General features: G+C 45.4%; 1 protein-coding gene across 1 annotated transcript in view; it reads left to right on the top strand.

Moving 5' to 3' along the window:
• The window catches only part of brf1b (BRF1 RNA polymerase III transcription initiation factor subunit b), a 366,821-nt gene that overhangs the window by 53,922 nt on the left and 291,220 nt on the right, over positions 1-21,679 (top strand). The window contains exon 3 of the mRNA XM_067992099.1: positions 17,537-17,710. Within this exon, the coding sequence (XP_067848200.1) occupies positions 17,537-17,710 (174 nt within the window). The remainder of the gene's footprint in view (positions 1-17,536; positions 17,711-21,679) is intronic.

The following is a 21,679-nucleotide window of genomic DNA, read 5'->3' as shown; positions in this document are numbered from 1 at the left end:
TTTTTTTAAACTGTGCAAACATTTTACATATTCTCATCTTACTGGAAGTGATTTGGATTTTTTTCTGTATTTGTGTAGCAAATTATATCTGAATTGGCAATTCCATCATATGTTCTAAATTGATGGCTGCTTCCCTGTTTTGTCTAATTGTTTTTAAATACTCTATTGTGTGTGCATTTATTAACATCCTTTCAGTGTTGTCCTTCAAATTTTTCACCCAAAGGGTAGCGGAAATCTGGAACACTCTCCACCAAAAGACTGTGGATGCTGGGGGGGGGTCAATTAAAATTTTCAAGACGGAGATCGATACATTTTTGTTAGGTAGGGGTGTAGAATCATAGAATCTTATAGCATAGAAGGAGGCCATTCGGCCTGTCGTGCCTGTGCCAGCTCTTTGAGAAAGCTGTCCAATTTAGTCCCACTCCCCAGCTTTTTCCCCATAACCCAGCAAATTAATCCTCCTCAAGTACTTGTCTAATTGCCTTTTGAAAGTTCCTTTGGAACATGCTTCCACCACCCTTTCAGGTAGTGCATTCCAGATCTTAACAACCCTCTGTGTGGAAAAAAAAATTCTCCTCATTTTCCCTCTTGTTCTTTTGCCAATTATTTTAAATCTGTGACCTCTGGTTATCGACCCACTTGCTAGAGGACACAGTTTCTCCCCGTTTGCTCTGTCAAAACCCTTCGTGATTTTGAATACCTCTATTGGGTCACCCCATAACCTTCTCTGTTCTAAGGAGAACAATCTCAGCTTCTCCAATCTCTCCATGTAACTGAAGTCCCTCATCCCGGTAAACTTCCTCTGTACCCTCTCCAAGGCCGTGACATCCTTCCTAAAGTGTGGTGCCCAGAATTCTACACAATACCTAATACCTCAACTTGAGGCCTAACCAGTGATATGGGATATAAAGGATAAATTAAATTGAGATACAGATCAGCCATGATCTAATTGGATGGCGGAGCAGGCTGGAGGGGCTGAATGGCCGCCTCCTGTTCCTAAAGCAATTTATTGCTCGAGGACTTGGCGCTGCATCATTGGAAGAAAGGGGCTTGGCTCTGCACTGATTTCAATCATGCCCTCATGGGGTTCCCAAGGCTCGCCTACAGGAAAGGAATAAACAATAGGCTGATATTGGGATCTGCTATTGTTTTATGGGTTAGCCCTGTCTCCTAATGGCATTCCCTTTCTTTGACACTGGATGGTAAGATCACAAGATAGATACGGATGAGGAAGCTCATGAAAGAAAGAACTTGTATTTATATAACAGCTTTCACAACCTCCGGACATCCCAAAGCGCTTTACAGCCAGTGAAGTACTTTTTTTGAAGTGTAGTCATTGTTGTAACGTGGGAAACAGGGCAGCCAATTTGCGCACAGCAAGCTCCCACAAACAGAAATGAGATAAATGACCAGATAATCTGTTTTAGTGATGTTGGGTGAGGGATAAATATTGACCAGGACACTAGGGAGAGCTCCCCTGCTCATCCTCGAAATAGTGCTATGGGATCTTTCACATCCACCCGAGAGGACAGACGAGCCCCTGTTTAACGTCTCATCCGAAAAACTGCATCTCTCGACAGTGCTGCACTGGGAGTGTCGGCCTGGATTTTGTTCTGAAAGTTTCTGGATTGGGACTACCGCTGAGCAACGGCTGACACATGGATAAAGAACTCATTCATTCTGAAAGAATCTATGGAGTGGGAATAGCGCTGAATCGCAACTCTGGCGACATAACCACAGCCGTGACTGGAGGCTTCAAGACGTGTGGAGCGATCAGTTACCCTCGACTGTTAGGCCTGAACTTCCAGTTGCATTATCAGAAACGTGCTTGTATCTTGGCATGGACCTGTCCTATAATTTCCCGATTCACGTCTGATCACCATTTTAAAAATAGAAAATACAGGCAGTATATAGCCAAGTCCATCAGCATCTGAAAAGAGGTTAACATTTGCCGAATGTCACTTGATAAAGCTCAGTAATCTCTTTTTTTGCGCTGGGCAGCAGTTTCTGTGAGGAGCAGCACTATCTGGTAACAAAGTGGAGAAGGGAATAAAATGACTCATCCTGAGCCACATGGTATATATATAATATATATTTAAAATTCCCTGGAGTGATTTCAAGACACACATGTTGCATAGAATTTCTTTGTATTTGCTGCAAATTACTTTTCCCAGAAGTGAGTTGATGGGGAGAAATTTATCTTCTGTTGGCTCCCTGTCCAAGTACAGCAGCTTACCATCCTTAACTTAATGCTCCTTTCTGCCTCTTCCATCTGAGAGCGTGCAGTCTCTTTCTATCATATGGTTCCATATGTATGGTACTGTGTTTAAGTGGTCGTTCTCCACCAGCGAACTTAGTCAGCTATTTGAGTGTGGGTGGCATCACAATTGAATCCTCAAGCGGCATTGGACCTGTGTACTTTCTTGCAGGGGGTCAAATGACCAGGAGTGGCAGCTTGAGGTACTGAGGCCAATTGTTGCTTCCCAACTTACGCCCAAACCGAGGTTAGCTACCTCTGCTCGATGGGTTGTATCGCCGCCTCCTGTAATATATGATTCTATAGCAGGGAAGTGGGACTAATTGGATAGCTCTTTGAAAGAGCTGATACAGGCACGATGGGCTGAATGGCCTACTCCTGTGCTGTATGATTCTATAGCACAGACTAGAAATCGAACCATATATGGCTCGGTATTACATTGACAGTCTCTTTATCCACTAGGCTATTGGAGATGGTTGTGTCACAGGCTTTAAAGCAACTTTCTCTTTGTCCTCCCAACCCCTTTACATCCCACATATTGAGCAGTCATGGTGCCTTTTGAAAAACCTTTTTAAAGTTAAATGTTTAAAGTGATGTTACATAGTGTGTCCTTTTAAACAAGTTTGTCTCACACACTCTCTCTCACACACACACACACACACACACACACACACACACACACACACACACACATACTCTCTCTCTCTCTCAGTTCCTACCACTATTTAAAAAAAGAGGGAGTAAAAATGGAATTACAGACCAGTTAGCCTGACATCAGTAGTGGGGAAAGTGCTAGAGTCTATTATAAAAGATGTGCTAACAGAACACTTGGAGGGCATTAACAGGATTGGACAAAGTCAGCATGGGTTTATGAAAGGGAAATCATGCTTAACAAATCTACTGGAGTTTTTTGAGGATGTAACTAGTAGAATAGATAGGGGAGAACCAGTGGATGTGGTGCATTTGGATTTTCAGAAGGCTTTCGATAAGGTCCCACACAAGAGGTTAGTGTGCAAAATTAAAGCACATGGGATTGGGGGGAATATACTGGCATGGTTTGAGAATTGGTTGACAGACAGGAAACAGAGAGTAGGAATAAACGGGTCTTTTTCCGGGTGGCAGGCAGTGACTAGTGGGGTACCACAGGGATCAGTGCTTGGGCCCCAGTTATTCACAATATATATCAATGATTTGGATGAGGGCACTAAATGTAACATTTCGAAGTTTGCAGATGAAACAAAGCTGGGGTGGAAGGTGAGCTGTGAGGAGGATGCAAAGCGGCTCCAATGTGATTTAGACAAGTTGCAAGAGCATGGCAGATGCAGTATAACGTGGATAAATGTGAAGTTATCCACTTTGGTTGTAAAAACAGAAAGGCATATTATTATCTGAATGGTGATAGATTGGGAAAAGGGGAGGTGCAACGAGACCTGGTTGTCCTTGTACACCAGTCGCTGAAAGCGAGCATTCAGGTGCAACAAGCAGTTAGGAAGGCGAATGGTATGTCGGCCTTCATTGTGAGAGGATTTGAGTACAGGAGCAGGGATGTCTTACAGCAGTTATACAGGGCCTTGGTGACACCACATGTGGTGTCATCGTGTGCAGTTTTGGTCTCTTTATCTGTGGAAGAATGTCCTTGCCATGGAGGGAGTGCAACAAAGGTTTACCAGACTGATTCGTGGGATGGCAGGACTGACGTAAGAGGAGAGATTGGGTCGACTAGGCCTATATTCACTAGAGTTCAGAAGAATGAGAGGTGATTTCATCGAAACATATAAAATTCTAACAGGACTAGACAAACTAGATGCAGGGAAGATGTTCCCGATGGCTGGGGAGTCCAGAACCAGGGGTCACAGTCTCAGGATACGGGCTATGCCATTTAGGACTGAGTTGAGGAGAAATTTCTTCACTCAGAGGGTGGTGAACTTGTGGAATTCTCTACCACAGAAGGCAGTGGAGGGCAAGTCATTAAATGTATTCAAGAAGGAGATAGATATATTTCTTAATGCTAAAGGGATATGGGGAAAAAGCAGTGACAGGGTACTGAGTTAGACGATCAGCCATGATCATTTTGAATGGCGGAGCAGGCCCGAAGGGCCGAATGGCCTACTCTTGCTGCTATTTTCTGTGTTTCTATGTTTCACCACTTATAGCGGACGTGTTGCTGCTAACGCGATTTGCTCGCTATATGTGTTGGATCATTTACATGATCAAAAATATATGACACTAATTAATTAAACCTTGAAATGGCCAAAAAAATTCCTTCGAGAACCTGCGCATAGTGCAGTTGGATCTTTGCATAGAAAAACCACACTCTGATTTAATCTGTGTTGCCTGTTTACTGTAACTTGCCTCCCTCCCAGTGACTGCCTGCATAAGTGTAAACAATTTTACAACACCAAGTTATAGTCCAACAATTTTATTTTTAATCCCACAAGCTTTCGGAGGCTTCCCCCTTCCTCAGGTGGTGTGGAAATTTCCACACCACCTGAGGAAGGAGGAAGCCTCCGAAAGCTTGTGAATTTAAAATAAAATTGCTGGACTATAACTTGGTGTTGTAAAATTGTTTACAATTGTCAACCCCAGTCCATCACCGGCATCTCCACATCATAATTGAATGGTGGAACAGGTTCGAGGGGCTGAATGGCCTCCTCCTGTTGCTATTAGCTCTGGTAACTGACTTGCAAAAAAAATCTTACATTTTTCATTTGGATGAGGGACCAGTTTATACATCAGGTGTATGACACTACACCTGCCTTGTATGCATGCCTTAGTCAAATATCCAGAGACATCTGTACCTCATCTTCCCTTCTTTATATCCTCACTGATCACTTACACCTAGTAACTACTTAACCTAGAAGCCCTGCACTCCTTCCTAATAAGAGCAGACTTTCTGAGGATATACAACAGGTCTGCCTGCGTCTGTAAAGAGAAAGGACCGGTTAATGTTCTGGGTATAGAGCCTTCATCAAAACAGTTCCGATGAAGAGTTGACCCCAGTGCAACATTTGATAACTTAACTCTTCTCTTTACAGACCACTTACAGTCCTGTACTACATTTTCCTTCATTGTTTGAAAATTCCAGCATTTGCAATTTGACTTCTTTCATCTCTAAACCGAACCAATCTTTTGGATTCAAAATATCCGGTCAAACTGTTGAATTTCAGTTCTGACTGTTGGGTGTGTGAGCCTAAGCTAACTCTAATCAGACAACTGTTAAGTCAGTTGACAGATTAAGTTGTTGCAGGTTATAAACGTCAAAACAAAACGTCAATCTCACTGTGTGGTCTGAATTGTTAATGAGGTCAAGGATTTTGAAATCGATGCAATGGGGAATTGAGGCACTAGTGAAGGTCAGTCTCCATGAGTTGGTGTCAATGGGCAGATGGTTTGCAAAGGTTGGCAGAATGACGATTGCTGCTGGCAGCGATGGCCGCAAGTTGGTAGCAGAGAAGGCAACTGTTGATCTACCGGTCACTTTCTGGCCTTTTGTGAAGATGTCCAAGCATTTGGTCCAAGCGCAGATTCATTAATAAGCTGAGAATGTATTGAAAATTTGTTACGCAGATAAGCTGGTGCTTCACTACCAGCAGAAGCCAAATTACCTATGCAGGTATCGGAGTATAACTAGCAGACTGTGCCTCCTTGATGGCTTATTTGGTAAATGCAGTGTGGAGCTGAGCCAGGGAGACCTGGGCTCGGTTCATATGTCTGCGTGAGTTGGTGTATTGAAGAGGGGTATAAAATTGAGGTGGGCTTTAAAAAGGTAACAGCAGAGATCTTTAAATTAGTTAGTGCAGAGTTGTGTGTTAAGCCCATGAATTAAACATCACAACTTCGTGCTGTGAGCTTTGTTTTACATCATTTTCTCCCACTAATTTTCTCCGTTTCCCCTTCTGAAGGCACTAATTCCTTGCTTAAGGTATGGTTCCGTGGGCACCTGTTCCCCATGCCACAGTCACCCTCACCCAAGCAGCTGTTGTTCACGTGCAAGCCTCAGCTATCAGACTGCATGGGGTCATCGTAGTCGGTACATAAGGTTGTGAAGAAGGCATACGGAATGCTCTCCGTTATTAGCCAAGGTATAGAATACAAAAGCAGGGATGTAATGATGGAACTGTTTAAAACGCTGGTAAGGCCACAGCTGGAGTATTGTGTGCAGCTCTGGTCACCACATTACAGGAAGGACGTAATTGCTCTGGAGAGAGTGCAGAGAAGATTTACAAGAATGTTGCCAGGGCTTGAAAATTGCAGCTTCGAGGAGAGATTGGATAGGCTGGGGTTGTTTTCCTTGGAGCAGAGGAGGCTGAGGGGAGACTTGATTGAGGTGTACAACATTATGAGGGCCCTAGATAGAGTAGACAGGAAGTACCTGTTTCCCCAAGTGGAGAGTTCAAAAACTAGAGGACATAGATTTAAGCTGATTGGCAGAAGGATTAGAGGGGACATGAGGAAAAACCTTTTTACCCAGAGGGTGGTGGGTGTATGGAATTCGCTGCCCGAATTGGTGGTAGAGACAGGGACCCTCAACTCTTTTAAAAGTGCTGTAAGCTGCAGGGCTACAGACCGGGTGCTGAAAGGTGGGATCAGAATGGGCACCTGGTTGTTCTTCGAGCTGGCGCAGACACGATGGGCTGAATGGCCCCCTTCTGTGTTGTATCTTTTCTATGGTTCGTGCCAGATCTTGACCTTGCCCAATTCCTTACATGTACGCTGGGGTCACTGCATGGCAATCAGGAATGAGAGCCTTTCTCCTCCTCAGAGAGCAATACGTTACTTTCACCATCTATCCCCGAACAATGAAACTTTCGAAGTCTTAGCACTTCTGTTCAGTAACTTTTGAACATGAGAACTGCACGTGAGAAATTAAACTTACTGAGCTCCTGAAAGACCCCCAAATTTTATAGTGGAACAGTGAAATAATAAAACTCAACAACATGGGACACAAGCCTGATTGTGTTAGTTGGACGCTAGACATACAGTGGTGGGGAGTGGCAGCTTTCCATGTTAATGAGTACTGACATCTAGGGCACGATTTTAAAAGTGAAAAACAGGTGGGTTGGGGGCGGGGGGACATTCAAAATTTCAGACCCGCACCCAACCTGTCCATTTCCGGTTTTCACCGGGGTGGGAGGAAGGGCGGGCGACCAAAGCGCTCTCAGAAGGCGAGTCGGGCCGTAAAAGCTTTCAAGGAGGCTTCGGGCCTCCATTTTCCCACAGTTTCCCATTTCAACCCCGGGGGGGTGCTGGGATTCCCGGCCCTACTCTTTCACGCCTTGTGAAAGAAGGCGAGAAGGCCTGAGACTAACAGGTAGGTGCCTTTCTGGTACAACTTGTGGGCCTGGAGAAGCAGGAGTGCTTCCCCCTGGCCTAACAAGCCTGCCTGCAGTGACCCCCCCCCCAATGATCGTGGGCCCCCGACCCCGATCTCTTCCCCCACCCCCACCCCCCCCCCCCACAACGATCGCCGACGCCCACGATGACCCCCGATCCTGACACCCCCCTGATCCCTCCCCTCGTGCCGATCCCTGCCCACGCATGCATTTTCCCCCCCCTCCATCATACAAACAAAGTGTTACTTGAAGACTTAACTGAACACGTCCTCTCCCCGGCTGGTCTCCCGTCCGATATTGAGATCAGCCTGTCAATCAGGCCGGTTAGTCAGACGGCAAACCGACAAAAAAAAAATGACCTCCTTACATCAAAATCGTAATGACATCTGGGAAACCCGTCCGGAAAGATGCCCCTGCCTCCTTCCCGGCTCGGAGTCAGAATCATGTCCCTAGTGTCTGTTACTCAGGAAATGCTAATACTGACACTGTGCATCATTTGCCCTCTTCACAAACAGTCACCTTCATTTGATTATCGGATGAAACAATCTGGCCTGTATTCCCTCAGACAGCTTGATCCTGTTCTCAGCTGGTAAACTCACAAGGACAATGTTTCTCTCTTTTTAACCCTAGCTAGTTCAGAAAAATCAATTGCGTGTGTGTGTGCGTGCATTTGTTAAATTTATCATACGTTTTACCCCTCAGTCTTGTAATTTGAAACAGGATGAGCCTCACTCTGTCAGCATAGGTCTGCTGATGGAAGCTGCCTTTTGCAGTCTTTGAGTGAGGGATGTTGGGAGACGGCCCTAATCATAACACACTCAGCCCGTGATCAGAGTCACCCTGAGTAGGTAGCTATTTAGTGGAGGCTGCAGCACAATCAATAACATCAACTTGCATTTATATAGTGGCTTTAACGTAGTAAAACATCCTAAGACGCTTCACACAAGCATAATCATTTAACAATGAGCCACATGAGGAGATATTGGAACGGGTATCCAAAAGAGTTAGGTTTTAAGGAGCGTCTTAAGGGAGGAGAGAGAGGTGGAGAGGTTTAGGGAGGGAATTCCAGAGCCTAGGGCCCAGGCAGGTGAAGGCATCGCCTCCAATGGTGGAGCGAAGGAAATGGGGGAAGCACAACAGGCCAGAATTGGAGGAACGCAGAGATCTCAGAGAGTTGTAGGGCTGCAAAGGTTACAGAGGTAGGGAGGGGCGAAGCCATGGAGGGGTTTGAACACAAGGATGAGAATTGAGGGAGGAATCACCCCAAGCAGTATCTGACTGCGGGTGGGGATTGGGGGCCAGGGTGCAGGTCCTGCTTCGATCATTTCAGCTGTGGGGTGAAGAACAAATTTCAGGCAAAGGCAGAACCTTGAGAAACTGGAGGGTTAAATTCACAGACCTGGATTGAGAGCTTGCTCATATCGATTTGGAAAGAATGACTATGTGTTGTTAAGTTTACGATCAGCAACAGAGCTCGCAGCAAGTTTGGGTGGTTTCATAACTTGTCACCTGATCGCTATGATTTTATTACCCTTTGAAGTGGTTAAGTGGTATCTGTGGTTTGGATGTTCATAAGCAGATTTTTTTTTTCTCCAGTTTTCTTGCCTCCTCTCCTGAAGGCACTAACCATCATCACAGGTGGTGCCAGTTCTCTGCTACTCAAGTCGGGCGTGAGCTTAGACTGAGTTTACGCAGGTTATCCGTCTGGAGAGGAGGGGGAGAAGAGAGACAGTGTGGTGTCCTGACACTCACTCTGTCTTGGACCAATTATCTCTGCATGAAGTGGGGATTAAACCTGGGGTCGCATTGTGCAAAGTATTCTCTGAGCCTCCTCTCCTGAAGGCACTAACCATCATCACAGGTGGTGCCAGTTCTCTGCTACTCAAGTCGGGCGTGAGCTTAGACTGAGTTTACGCAGGTTATCCGTCTGGAGAGGAGGGGGAGAAGAGAGACAGTGTGGTGTCCTGACACTCACTCTGTCTTGGACCAATTATCTCTGCATGAAGTGGGGATTAAACCTGGGGTCGCATTGTGCAAAGTATTCTCTGACTGACCCTTCAGGGGCTGCTTTCTCCCCATCCCATCCCACCCTACCCCAGCTCCATGTGGTATTTCTAATGAAGCAGATTGTATCCAGGATTGTTCATGATCATGTGCCAATGGACAGCTACAGCATGACATTGTGAAGCTCTTGAGTATGGAATGGCTAATTGTGGACCTTTTGGTAAGGAGGCCTCCTTTAGCTGTGCAGGTGATGGCTCTACACTGGAACTATCTACTCCAATCCCATTTCTCCGCTCTTTTCCCATACCCTTAATATTTATTGGCCTGGAATTTGCACTGAGTAGCGACTGAATGGTGCCTGTCGCTCGTTAGATTTAAACTTACACACAAACTATCCACGGGCTTCTGGGCACCAACTTGCTGCAATGGGGAGCATCTGTGAGCTGTGTGAACGGGGAAAGGAACTGTCTGTTCCCTCAATCAATCAGATTGAAGCATCCTTGACAAGCAGTGAGAACCAAGAAGTGCAAGTTACAACAGTAAATTCATTGTAAAATCAGTTAGAGAAAGTGAAATAAAGAGAGGGCAACAAATATTTAATTAAAAGACAAAGAAAAAGGTAAAAAAATTAAAATTGCATTTAAAAAAAAAATCTCCAAAACAATTAAAATCGAAGGAATGAGACTCCACATTTTTAAAAGTTAATTTTCAGTGTCGGAGAGGTTTTTTGGCAGCCATTAAGACTTACCACGCCATTAAAAGTTAGCTTAGACCTAAAAGACTGAGCGAACCTTTTTCTGTGTAGATTAGTTTGTTTCCAGCTGGGCAGGAGAGCAACTTCCCGTTGGCCCAGCCGGCAAGATCTCCTTCCCGTGCAGCTTTCGGAGCAGCAGGCCATCTAGTAGAGCAACTTCCGGATTTCTACATTTGACTGTGCATGTGCGCTCACCGGAAATTGCTGTACCAGATGCACGGAAATAACGGTGAGTGCCATTAGCCCCTCACTGTTATTTTATGAGCAAATTCTGGGCCATTGTTTATCTAATGCAGTCCTAAATGTTGGCATTGACTTGGTTTCAGTAGCCACTTACACAGAATCTGCAGCTCAGAAACAGGCCATTCGGCCCAACTGGTCTATGCCGCTGTTTATACTCCACATGAGCCTCCTCACACTCTTAATTACCTCTTCCCGTATTGATCTATTCCCTTCTTCCTCATGTTAAATGTGTCAATGCTTTCTGCTTCAACCACTCCATGTGGCATCGAGTTCCACATTCTCACCACTCGGTGTAAAGAAATTTCTGGTAAATTCTTTATTTGGTCTGTTAGTGACTATTTTGTATTGCCGCCTCCACAAGTGGAAACATTTTGTCCGCGCCCACCCTATCGAACCCCTTCGTAATTTTAAATACTCAATCAGGTCGTCTCCTCTCTTTACCAGCCTGCTCAATCTTTCCTGATATTTGCATCTTCTCAATTCTGGTAACATTCTTTTAAATCTTTTCGACACTTTCTCCAGTGCTTCAATATCCTTTCTATAGTGTGGAGACCAGAATTGCACACAGTACTCCAAGTGTGGTCTAACCAATGTTCTATATAAATGAAATGAACCCCAGTACTTCTTTTTGAGCACTCTTTATGGCTTTATTAACTTGTGTTGCTACTTTTAGTGATTTATGTACCTGTATTCCCAGATCTCTTTGCTTCTCTACCCCATTTAGTTTCTTACTTCCAAGGTACAAGTATTCCATATTCTAATACCCTTTACATGAAAAATCCTTTTTAACCTCCCCCTTTTACTTCTAGTTTCTAAGTTTATTCCTCCTTGTTACCGACTCACTGAAATATTAAGAACATAAGAAATAGGAGCAGGAGTAGGCCAATCGGCCCCTCGAGCCTGCTCCGCCATTCAATAAGATCATGGCTGATCTGATCCTAACCTCAAATCTAAATTCATGTCCAATTTCCTGCCCGCTCCCCGTAACCCCTAATTCCCTTTACTTCTAGGAAACTGTCTATTTCTGTTTTAAATTTATTTAATGATGTAGCTTCCACAGCTTCCTGGGGCAGCAAATTCCACAGACCCACCACCCTCTGAGTGAAGAAGTTTCTCCTCATCTCAGTTTTGAAAGAGCAGCCCCTTATTCTAAGATTATGCCCCCAAGTTCTAGTTTCACCCATCCTTGGGAACATCCTTACTGCATCCACCCGATCAAGCCCCTTCACAATCTTATATGTTTCAATAAGATCGCCTCTCATTCCTCTGAACTCCAATGAGTAGAGTCCCAATCTACTCAACCTCTCCTCATACGTCCACCCCCTCATCCCCGGGATTAACCGAGTGAACCTTCTTTGTACTGCCTCGAGAGCAAGTATGTCTTCTTAAGTATGGAGACCAAAACTGTATGCAGTATTCCAGGTGCGGTCTCACCAATACCTTATATAACTGCAGCAATTACTCCCTGTTTTTATATTCTATCCCCCTAGCAATAAAAGCCAACATTCCGTTGGCCTTCTTGATCACCTGCTGCACCTGCATACTAACTTCTTGATTTTCTTGCACCAGGACCCCCAGATCCCTTTGTACTGCAGTACTTTCCAGTTTCTCGCCATCAAGATAATAACTTGCTCTCTGATTTTTCCTGCCAAAGTGCATAACCTCACAATTTTTATTCTTTTATTATTTACCCTTAAGCTCTGATCATTGTGAACACTTTGGTTAGATCCCCCATAACATTCTCGAATCCAGTGACTACAGCACGACTGTCTCATTATAGCTATTTCCCCTGCTGCCAAGTGCCATACTAGTGATTATGTGCAGTACCCAAAATGAGAGACCGTTGAATGACAAGTTTTCCAGCCCCTGGACCATCAGAGTGAGAGGTTTACTTCTCCTGCTCACTCCTGTTCCTCCTTGGGACACTGAGATTGATTCAGCACCAGACCAGAGATCGGCCCTGGTCTGTTTGACTCAGTGTTGCGTGAGGGCGAGACAGAACCTCCATCCTGTATTGCTTAAGATAGTGAGTTGGTGTTTCTGATGTCTGGGGAATGGATACACTCTCACTTACACTCCTCGACCGAGGAAGATGGTGTGTGGATAGAGGGGGCAAAAATGAGATGAACTGCTTTTTCCCACTCCCACCCAGAGACTGTTGAGCAGTGCAGCTAACAATGGATGAAAGACTTCCAGTATCGGAGTTTTCATTCTCTGTAGTGGAGTGCATGAGTCACTACAAGAGATGAGTCATTTCGTAGGCGGGATGGATAATCAATTACACTGGTGCTGGCTGAAGTATTCAGCTACCAGAGAAAGAGGGGTTGGGACTGAGAGAGGGGGGAGGCTTTTATGGCTGCAATCACTCTTTTTCTTCATTGCAGGAGTTTTGACAGCATCTGAGTAAGGCTTATTTCACATTCAAACCCGACCTAGCCTCTTTCTTCCACCGCCCCCCCCCCCCCACCAAATCTCCGACCCCAAACACAAGTGTGTCTGTGTTTACATACCCACAGGATATTCTCATGAGTACTGATCCTCTGTCTTATCTCCACGCCCACAGTCTGGGTGCGTTATTTATTTATTCTGTACCGATTTGTCTGGTATCTGTAGGACAGTAATATCTTTTGTTTTAGTTTTAATTCTTCTGCCATCCACCCACCCCCCCCCCCCCCCCCCGCCTCAATCCCTGACTCATCCTGTTCCGGACTCTCAAGCCCATGAGACAATCACTCTGCTTTTAATTATGCATGCATACGGAGACGGGGCTGGAGACAGACTGCAATGTTAGGCTGCTAAATTGATAATGTCCTAATAGACGAGCCTCTGTTGCAACACTAATGTTGTCATGATAGCTTTCACTTTTGAAATGAGTCTCTCATTGCACCTTGTAATGCCTTAGAGGCTTGTGATTTCCTCCCCCACCCGAGTTGCCACCACCTGTTGCGAAAGGTAAAACGCACCATGTCCCATTCACCCATCACCCCTGTGCTGCTTGACCTACATTGGGTCCTGGTCTGGCCTCGCCCCTCCCTGTCTCTGTAACCTCCTCCAGCCCTACAACCCTCCGAGATCTCTGCACTCCTTCAATTCTGGCCTCTTGCGCATCCCCGATTTTAATCGCTGCACCGTTGGTGGCCGTGCCTTCAGCTGCCTAGGCCCTAAGCTTTGGAATTCCCTCTCCACCTCTTTCTCCTCCTTTTAAGATGCTCCTTAAAACCTACCTCTTTGACCAAGCTTTTGATCACCTGACCTAATATCTCTATGTGGCTCGGTGTCAAATTTTATCTGATTACGCTCCTGTGAAGTGACTTAGGACGTTTTACTGCGTTAAAAGTGCTATATAAATGAAGTGGGACTTCAGAGAGTGAGCTCACTGAGTCACTCTCCCACTCTTAGTTTTGTAACATGCAGCCGATCTGTTTGTACACCAATTGCCCAGCGAGGCTTCATTCCCTGGATACGAAGGCTGACCTTGACATTTTGGTCAGCATGCGTGCGCAGAACAGTGATATCACGATACAACATCTTAACATCACCACCGATAGTGGCCAGGTGCATCCAACAAAAGAAATGGGGCTCCCTTACTGCTGATCTAAAACAAATCCATTAAGTTTACATTGATTATGGGCACTCGGCTGCACTAAGCTGTCAGCCTTGGCTCAATAGGTAGCACTTTTGCCTCAGAGTCAGAAGGTTGTGGATTCAAGTCCCACTCCAGAGACCTGAGCACATAATCCAGGCTGGTACTCCAGTGGAATACTAAGGGACTGCTGCACTGTTGGAGCCGTCTTTCAGATGAGGTGATAAACCGAGGCCCTGACTGCCCTCTCGGGTGGATGTAAAAGATCCCAGGGCACAATTGGAAGAAGAGCAGGGGAGTTCTCCCGATGTCCTGGCCAATATTTCGCTCAATCAATCTCACTTGTTTTAAAAAAAACAGATAATCTGGTCATTATCTCATTGTTGTTTTGTGGGAACTTGCTGGGCGTAAATTGGCTGCCGCATTTCCTACATTACAATAAAGACTACACTTCAAAAGTTCTTCATTGCTCGTAAAGTGCTTTGGGACGTAGCAAGGTCGTGAAAGGCGCTATAGAAATGCAAGTTATTGATCTTCCGTCCTTTCTTTCGTTCCATTTCATTCCTTTCTGTTACGGGAGCTGGTGGCCGAGGAGGAATAGAAGAACAGCTCTTGCATTGTTCTTTAACTCCCCATATGCTGGTTTCTTGCAGTTAACATTCACCAAGTTGATAGTACAAGCAAATATAAACCTACCGCCCTTGATCAATTGATGAGCGGAGAGCCACTTTTTTTATTCCTACTCTCCAGATTCGGTGCAGGCACTCTGATCTCCTGTGATGCACGCCTTAGCCCGTTTTTTTTGTTAAGTTGAAGACGCTGTCCTGTATCCATTGGCGATGGCCAGCTCACAAGATGGAGATTCCGTCTTCTGCGGACACGCACATGATTGAATCTGTGTTTCTGGAATCGGCTTCCAAAGGGCCCTGAAGGATAGTGGAGGTGTGGGACAGTGTATAGACATTGGAGAGCAATGCACAGAAGCAGGCTTGGTGTTGGGGGTAAAAATGTGCTGCAGGCCTTTTTTTAACAAAAATTCCCTGTTCAGTTTTCTCAACAACAACAACTTGCATTTATATAGCACCTTTAATGTCGTAAAACATTCCAAGGTGCTTTACAGGAGCATTATCAAACAAAATTTGACACCGAGCCACATAAACAAGTATTAGGACAGGTGACCAAAAGCTTGATCAAAGAGGTAGGTTTTAAGAAGCATCTTAAAGGAGGAGAGAGAGTTAGAGAGGCGGAGAGGTTTAGGGAGGGAATTCCAGAGCTTAGGGCCTAGGCAGTTGAAGGCACGGCCGCCAATGGTGGAGCGATTAAAATCAGGGATACACAAGGTCAGAATTGGAAGAGCGCAGAGATCTCAGAGGGTTGTAGGGCTGGAGGAGGTTACAGAGATAGGGAGGGGCGAGGCCATGGAGGGATTTGAACAAAAGGATGAGAATCCCTCTTGTGCTAGGATACAGTGGAACAGTTGTAATAAAAAAAACCCGGAGATTTTCTTTTTATGTACATATATTTTGTGATTTTTTTTAATCTAAGGAGACAATCGTTGCTTGGTACAGAAACATGTCACGTTTTATTGTCTTGTTTCTTCTATTTTGTCTAATATTTGCATTTCCTGCTCCCCTCTCACATTTTCTCTCCTTCCTGCGTATGGTGAGTGTTGCTGTAGTTTCATGGGCACCAGCTGCCCTTCAGTACCTCATCCACACAGCCATTCTTCACATGTATCCCTGGACAGTGTGTGTCAGCAGGCTTTTCAGGAGTATCATAGCCAAGCTCGATATCGTCCTCACCCGACATTCACAGGAACCACTGGATAGTGATCAGGAGCTGAAACCTCAGCTCATAATTTTTATTCTCCCCATGACCAGCCTAGAGGCTCTGGTAGTGCCTGCACCGGCTAATTCAGCACAGTCTAGAGATTGAATTGGGTACCTCCTTGAAAGTAAAGAAAGATCGAGCTTGCATTTCTGTAGCACCTTCCACAACCTCAAGATGTCCCAAAGTGCTCCACAACCAATTAAGTATTTTTGAAGTGTAGTCACTGTTGTAATGTAGGAAATGCGGTAGCCAATTTGCGAACAGCAAGGTCCCACAAACAGCAATGAGAGAAATGATCAGATGACAGAATAGATAGAAACTGTTCCCATTGGCAGAAGGGTGGAGAACCAGAGGACACAGATTTAAGGTAATTGGCAAAAGAATCAAAGGCGACATGAGGAAAAACATCTTTACGCAGCGAATGGCTATGATCTGGAAAGCACTGCCTGAAAGGGTGGTGGAGGTGGATTTAGTTGTGGCTTTCAAAAGGTAATTGGATAAGTACTTGAAGGAAAAAAAATTTGCAGGGCTATGGGGAAAGGGCGGGATAGTGGGATCAGCTGGATTGCTCTTGCAGAGAGCCAGCACGGGCTCGATGGCCCAAATGGCCTCCTCCTATACTGTAACCATTCTATAATTCTATGATCTGTTTTAGCGATGTTGGTTGAGGGATAAATATTGGCCAGGACACTGGGGAGAACTCCTCTGCTCTTTTTCAAATAGTGCCGTGGGACTTTTTATGTCCACCTGAGAGGACAGCCGGGGCCTCAGTTTAATGTCTCATCTTTCAGAGAGACTGGGAGTGACAGATGGTCTGGATGGTCCTGGATGGCTCACTGTCGCATGGTGCATTTACCCACCAAGGCAGTGGAGTCACAGCAGGAAGAAGAAATGGCCCTAGATGGACTGATCTCACAAGCGACCTTTCTCCCAACACTCAACAACACTTACGACAGTGGTGTATGTAACTAGTTGGCCAAAACGGGCAACGTTTTTGCAATAGCAATTCATGCAATTGGTACTGAAGACTAGTGAGTAATTTTTTTCCAGCTATCAGCTTGGCTGAGTTCCTCGCACACTCTCCTCTGAGTCAGAAGGTTGTGGGTTCAAGCCCCATCGCATGAACTTGGAGCATATAATTTATGCTGACCCTCCAAAGCAACACTTGAGGGAGCGCTACATTGTCAGAGGTGCCGTCCTTCAAATGCGAGGCTAGACGATTATTCTGATCCAAATGGGCGCCGCAGATTCTGCGGCACTACAGGAGCCTGGTGCACTCTTCTTACCAACATTCCTCCCTCAACCAGCACCCCACACACCTTTTTAATAAAAAAAAATACTGGTCAATCATCTCATTGCAGTTTGAGGGTTGTTGACTCAGAACGACTTGCCATGCTTTCCTACATAACAGCAGTAACTGCACGATAAAGTAATTCATTGCATTCGAAGCTTTTGAGAGGATTCTGAGAGATGTGACGAGGTGCTGTGTAAACGCACATCCTAAGTCCTTTTTTTTTGCTTTTACTCCTTAGGTCGGCGTCAGATTCACCAGCTCGGTAACCAGCTCCAATTGAACCAGCACTGCCTCGATACTGCTTTTAACTTCTTCAAAATGGCAGTCAGCAAACACCTCACCCGGGGACGAAAAATGAGCCACGTGGTCGCTGCCTGCCTCTACCTGGTCTGCCGAACGGAGGGGACTCCTCGTATCCTTTTCACACTGCAAATATGATGGCAAATGAAAACGGTAATTTATGGACATTGAAAGCATGTTTAGCTGTAGATTTTTAAAAAAAAAATCCGGATAAAATGTTATTTTGTTTAATTCTCTCTCCAAGTTTATTTGTGTTTTGAAAGTCCACCGTCGCCGTATGCCAGCTGTCCTATGTTCCTATGTCCTCAAATGCCTGGCCGATGCAGAGTAAAACTTTCAGCGCACGTAAATGCCTAGGATGTATCCCGATACTGTTGTCTTTGGTGGATGTGCTTGTGTCAGTCAGTTTCAGGGCGACTCTTGAGATGAGCACATGCAAATCTGTCAGCACGTGAAGGCGTGTTGAATTTAGAATGAAGTCTGAATGGATTTGTTAAGGGGAGGTCATGTCTGACTAACTTGATTGAATTTTTCGAGGAGGTGTCAAGGAGGATTGATGAGGGTAGCGTAATTGATGTAGTCTGCATGGATTTTCGCAAGGCTTTTGACAAGGTCCCACATGGCAGATTGGTCAAAAAAGTAAAGGCCCATGGGATCCAAGGGAATGTGGCAAATTGGATCCAAAATTGGGTCATGATCGAAGGGGGTTTTTGCGACTGGAAGGCTGTTTCCAGTGGGGTGCAGCAGGGCTCGGTACTTGGTCCTTTGCTTTTTGGACTTAAATGTAGGGGGCATGATTAAGAAATTTGCGGATGACACAAAGATAGGCCGTGTGGTTGATAGTGAGGAGGAAAGCAGTAGACTGCAGGAAGATATCAATGGACTGGTCAGATGGGCAGAAAAGTGGCAAATTGAGTTCATTCCGGAGAAGTGTGAGGTAATGCATTTGGGGAGAGCAAACAAGGCAAGGGGATACACAATAAATGGGAGGATACTGAGAGGTGTAGAGGAAGTGAGGGACCTTGGAGTGCATATCCACAGATCCCTGAAGGTAACAGGACAGGTAGATAAGGTGGTTAAGAAGGCATATGGAATGCTTTCCTTTATTAGCCGAGGCATAGAATATAAGAACAGGGATGTTATGCTGGAACTAGCATAGCATAACACTAGTTAGGCCACAGCTTGAGTTCTGGTCACCACATTACAGGAAAGATGTAATTGCACTATGAGAGGGTGCAGAGGAGATTTACGAGGATGTTGCCAAGACTGGAGAATTTTAGCTATGAGGAAAGATTGGATAGGCTGGGATTGTTTTCCTTGGAACAGAGGAGGCTGAGGGATGATTTGATTGAGGTGTACAAAATTATGAGGGGCCTAGAGTGGATAGGCAGGACCTATTTCCCTTAGCGGAGGGGTCAGTAACCAGGGGGCATAGATTTAAAGTGATTGGTAGAAGGATTAGAGCGGAAATGAGGAAAAATTTTTTTACCCAGAGGGTGGTGGGGCTCGCTGCCTGAGAGGGTGGTAGAGGCAGAAACCCTCCACTCATTTAAAAAAAATACCTGGATGTACACCTGAAGAGCCGGGACCTGCAGGGCTACAGACCAAATATGGGAAAGTGGGATTAGGCTGGGTGGCTCGTTTCTCAGCCGGCGCGGACACAATGGGCCGAACGGCCTCCTTCTGTGCTGTAAATTTTCTATGATTCTATGTCTATCTGACTCCTGTTGCTATAGAGATGGATGTGCTATGTCTGTAGTTTCAATTGGAATTGTTCTAGGGGAGTGGCCTGTTCCATTGAGTGCAGTACTGAGGGAGAGCTGCACTGTCGGAGGTACCAGTAATTCAAGGCTCTGTCTGCCCCCTCAGGTGGACGTAAAAAATCCCACGGCAGGGAGTCTTACCAACGTTTATCCCTCAACCAACATCACTTTAAAAATACAGATGATCTGGTCATTTACCTCTGCTGTTTGAGAGACCTTGATGTGTGCGACTGGCTGCAATTTTTCCCTACATTGCATCAGTGACTACACTTCAAAAAGTATTTCTTTGGCTATGAATGCATTGGGAAATCTTGAGGACCTGAAAGGCGCTGCATAAATGCAAGTTCTTTCTTTCTTTGAGTTTCCTAATGGTCTCCATTGCGCCCATTGTTGTTTCTCACCAGAGTCTTTTAACTTGTAGAATTGCTGATGAGCTTTTGGGGATAATTTTTTTAAAAAATGCAATAGTTCATTCTGGTAGGTCATTGTTCATTGTTTTTCGAATGAAGCCAGTGCAAGAAACTGTACTGCAAAATCCTTCCTTACACTCCCACCCCTTGGGATGGATGGGCTAAGATTTGCCGAATGACCTCCCTCATTTGTATATAATGTGCGCATTAGTGCTTGGTGGAGCTGATTCCTGTTGCCTTTATCTTGAAAAGAGTTGTTGTCACTTCATTTCCTGCTCTGATTCACATTCACAGGACTCCAAAACTGTGGCGTTTCTTGCCTCTTACCATCTAAAGTAGTGATTTCCTCCTGTGAGGATTTGGCCTGCAGACAAGGATCATTGCTGGCCGCTCCTCCTCCTGTTTATACCCTCTCTTTTCTTGCCCCTCCCTTCACCCATCTCCACCCCTTCAGTTCTATTGCAGGTTCCTATCTCCTATTTCTGCTCCAGTTGATTAAATTCCACTGCACGCTATGAGCAGAAACTCTTCCAATCTTCGGTTGCTTAGAGCAGCAGGAGGTAAAAGCCAGCGGTGACATTGAAAGGGGAGGATCTGGTGGGGCGGTGGTGGGGGCACGCTGTGAAGTTGGAGTGAGGGAGGTGAGGTGAAGAGTGGCACGTGAAATTGGAGTTGGGGGAATAACGGTGAAAGCATGAAGTTCGAGTGGGGAAGTGGAGAGTTGCAGCTTGAACTAAGAGGAAGGGAGAAGAGGAGAAAAGAGCCAGAACAGCAAATACATATTGAAAAAAATTAAGAAACCCTGAGCCATCCTAAGCAGATTACCAATGGTGTCATTGGTGTCCTGCTCAATGGGCTTTAGCTCTTCACTGAGGCATCCCTATTAGTTAAGACTTGGGGTTCCCCCAGTGATTTGGATAGTATGTTGTCTCTGAGCAGCACAGACCAGGAACATCCCGGATTTGTACCTGGTCTGTGCTGAGTTAGGTACTTTCAACTAGGGGGTAGGGAGGGCTACAGTTTGGGTTAGAGAAGAGAAAACCTGCCTCTTCCTCCATGTAGTGACCGCTGCTGGTAAGTGCTTGGTTGTGATGCACTCTGCAGATGAATAGCCTTCTGGCACTCTCTGTCTAGGGTCACACATGAGCACTAGCCACGTGGGTGTGGGGTACAGGGAGGGGCATCTTCATCCATCTACCCAATCAAACCTTGAATGTTGATATAGTTTCTGCCTCAACCACTGACCCCGGAAGTGAATTCCACAGCCTCACAACTCTCTGTGACGAAGTTTCTCCTGCCCTCTGTTCTAAATCTCTTACATTTAACCATGGATCAATGGCTTCTTGTTCTAGACCCCCTCAATTACTGGAAACAGTTTGCTCCCATCTACCCGTCCTATCGTAATGTTAAACACTGAACAGTTTTATTTAAGTATTACTGACAGATGTGCATAAGACGAATGTGCACGGATCTCTTGCTGGACCCAAGGTTGTCAACATTCAAGATTAGATTGGATAGATGGATGGATGAAGGTGCCTCCCTGTACCCCATACCCAAGAGGCGGCTGCTAAAGGGGTTAAATTATGAGCTCAGTTTGCATAGATTAGGCTTGTATTCCCTTGAGCATAGAAGATTAAGGGGTGATCTAATTGAAGTTTAAAATGATTAAAGGAGTTGATAGGGTAGTTAGAGAGAAACTATTTCCTCTGATGGAGGAGCCCAGAACAAGGGGGCATAATCTTAACATCAGAGCCAGGCCATTCAGAGGTGATGTCAGGAAGCACTTCTTCACACAAAGGGGAGTGGAAATCTGGAACCCTCTCCTCCAAAAAAGCTGTTGAGGCTGGGGGTCAATTGAAAATTTCAAAACTGAGATTGATGGGTTTTTGTTAGGTAAGGGTTACGGAA

Source organism: Heptranchias perlo, chromosome 10 (assembly GCF_035084215.1).
Source record: "Heptranchias perlo isolate sHepPer1 chromosome 10, sHepPer1.hap1, whole genome shotgun sequence".
Lineage (NCBI taxonomy): Eukaryota > Metazoa > Chordata > Chondrichthyes > Hexanchiformes > Hexanchidae > Heptranchias > Heptranchias perlo.
The sequence above is the reverse complement of the archived record's forward strand: the minus strand, read 5'-3'. Positions and strand labels throughout refer to the sequence as shown.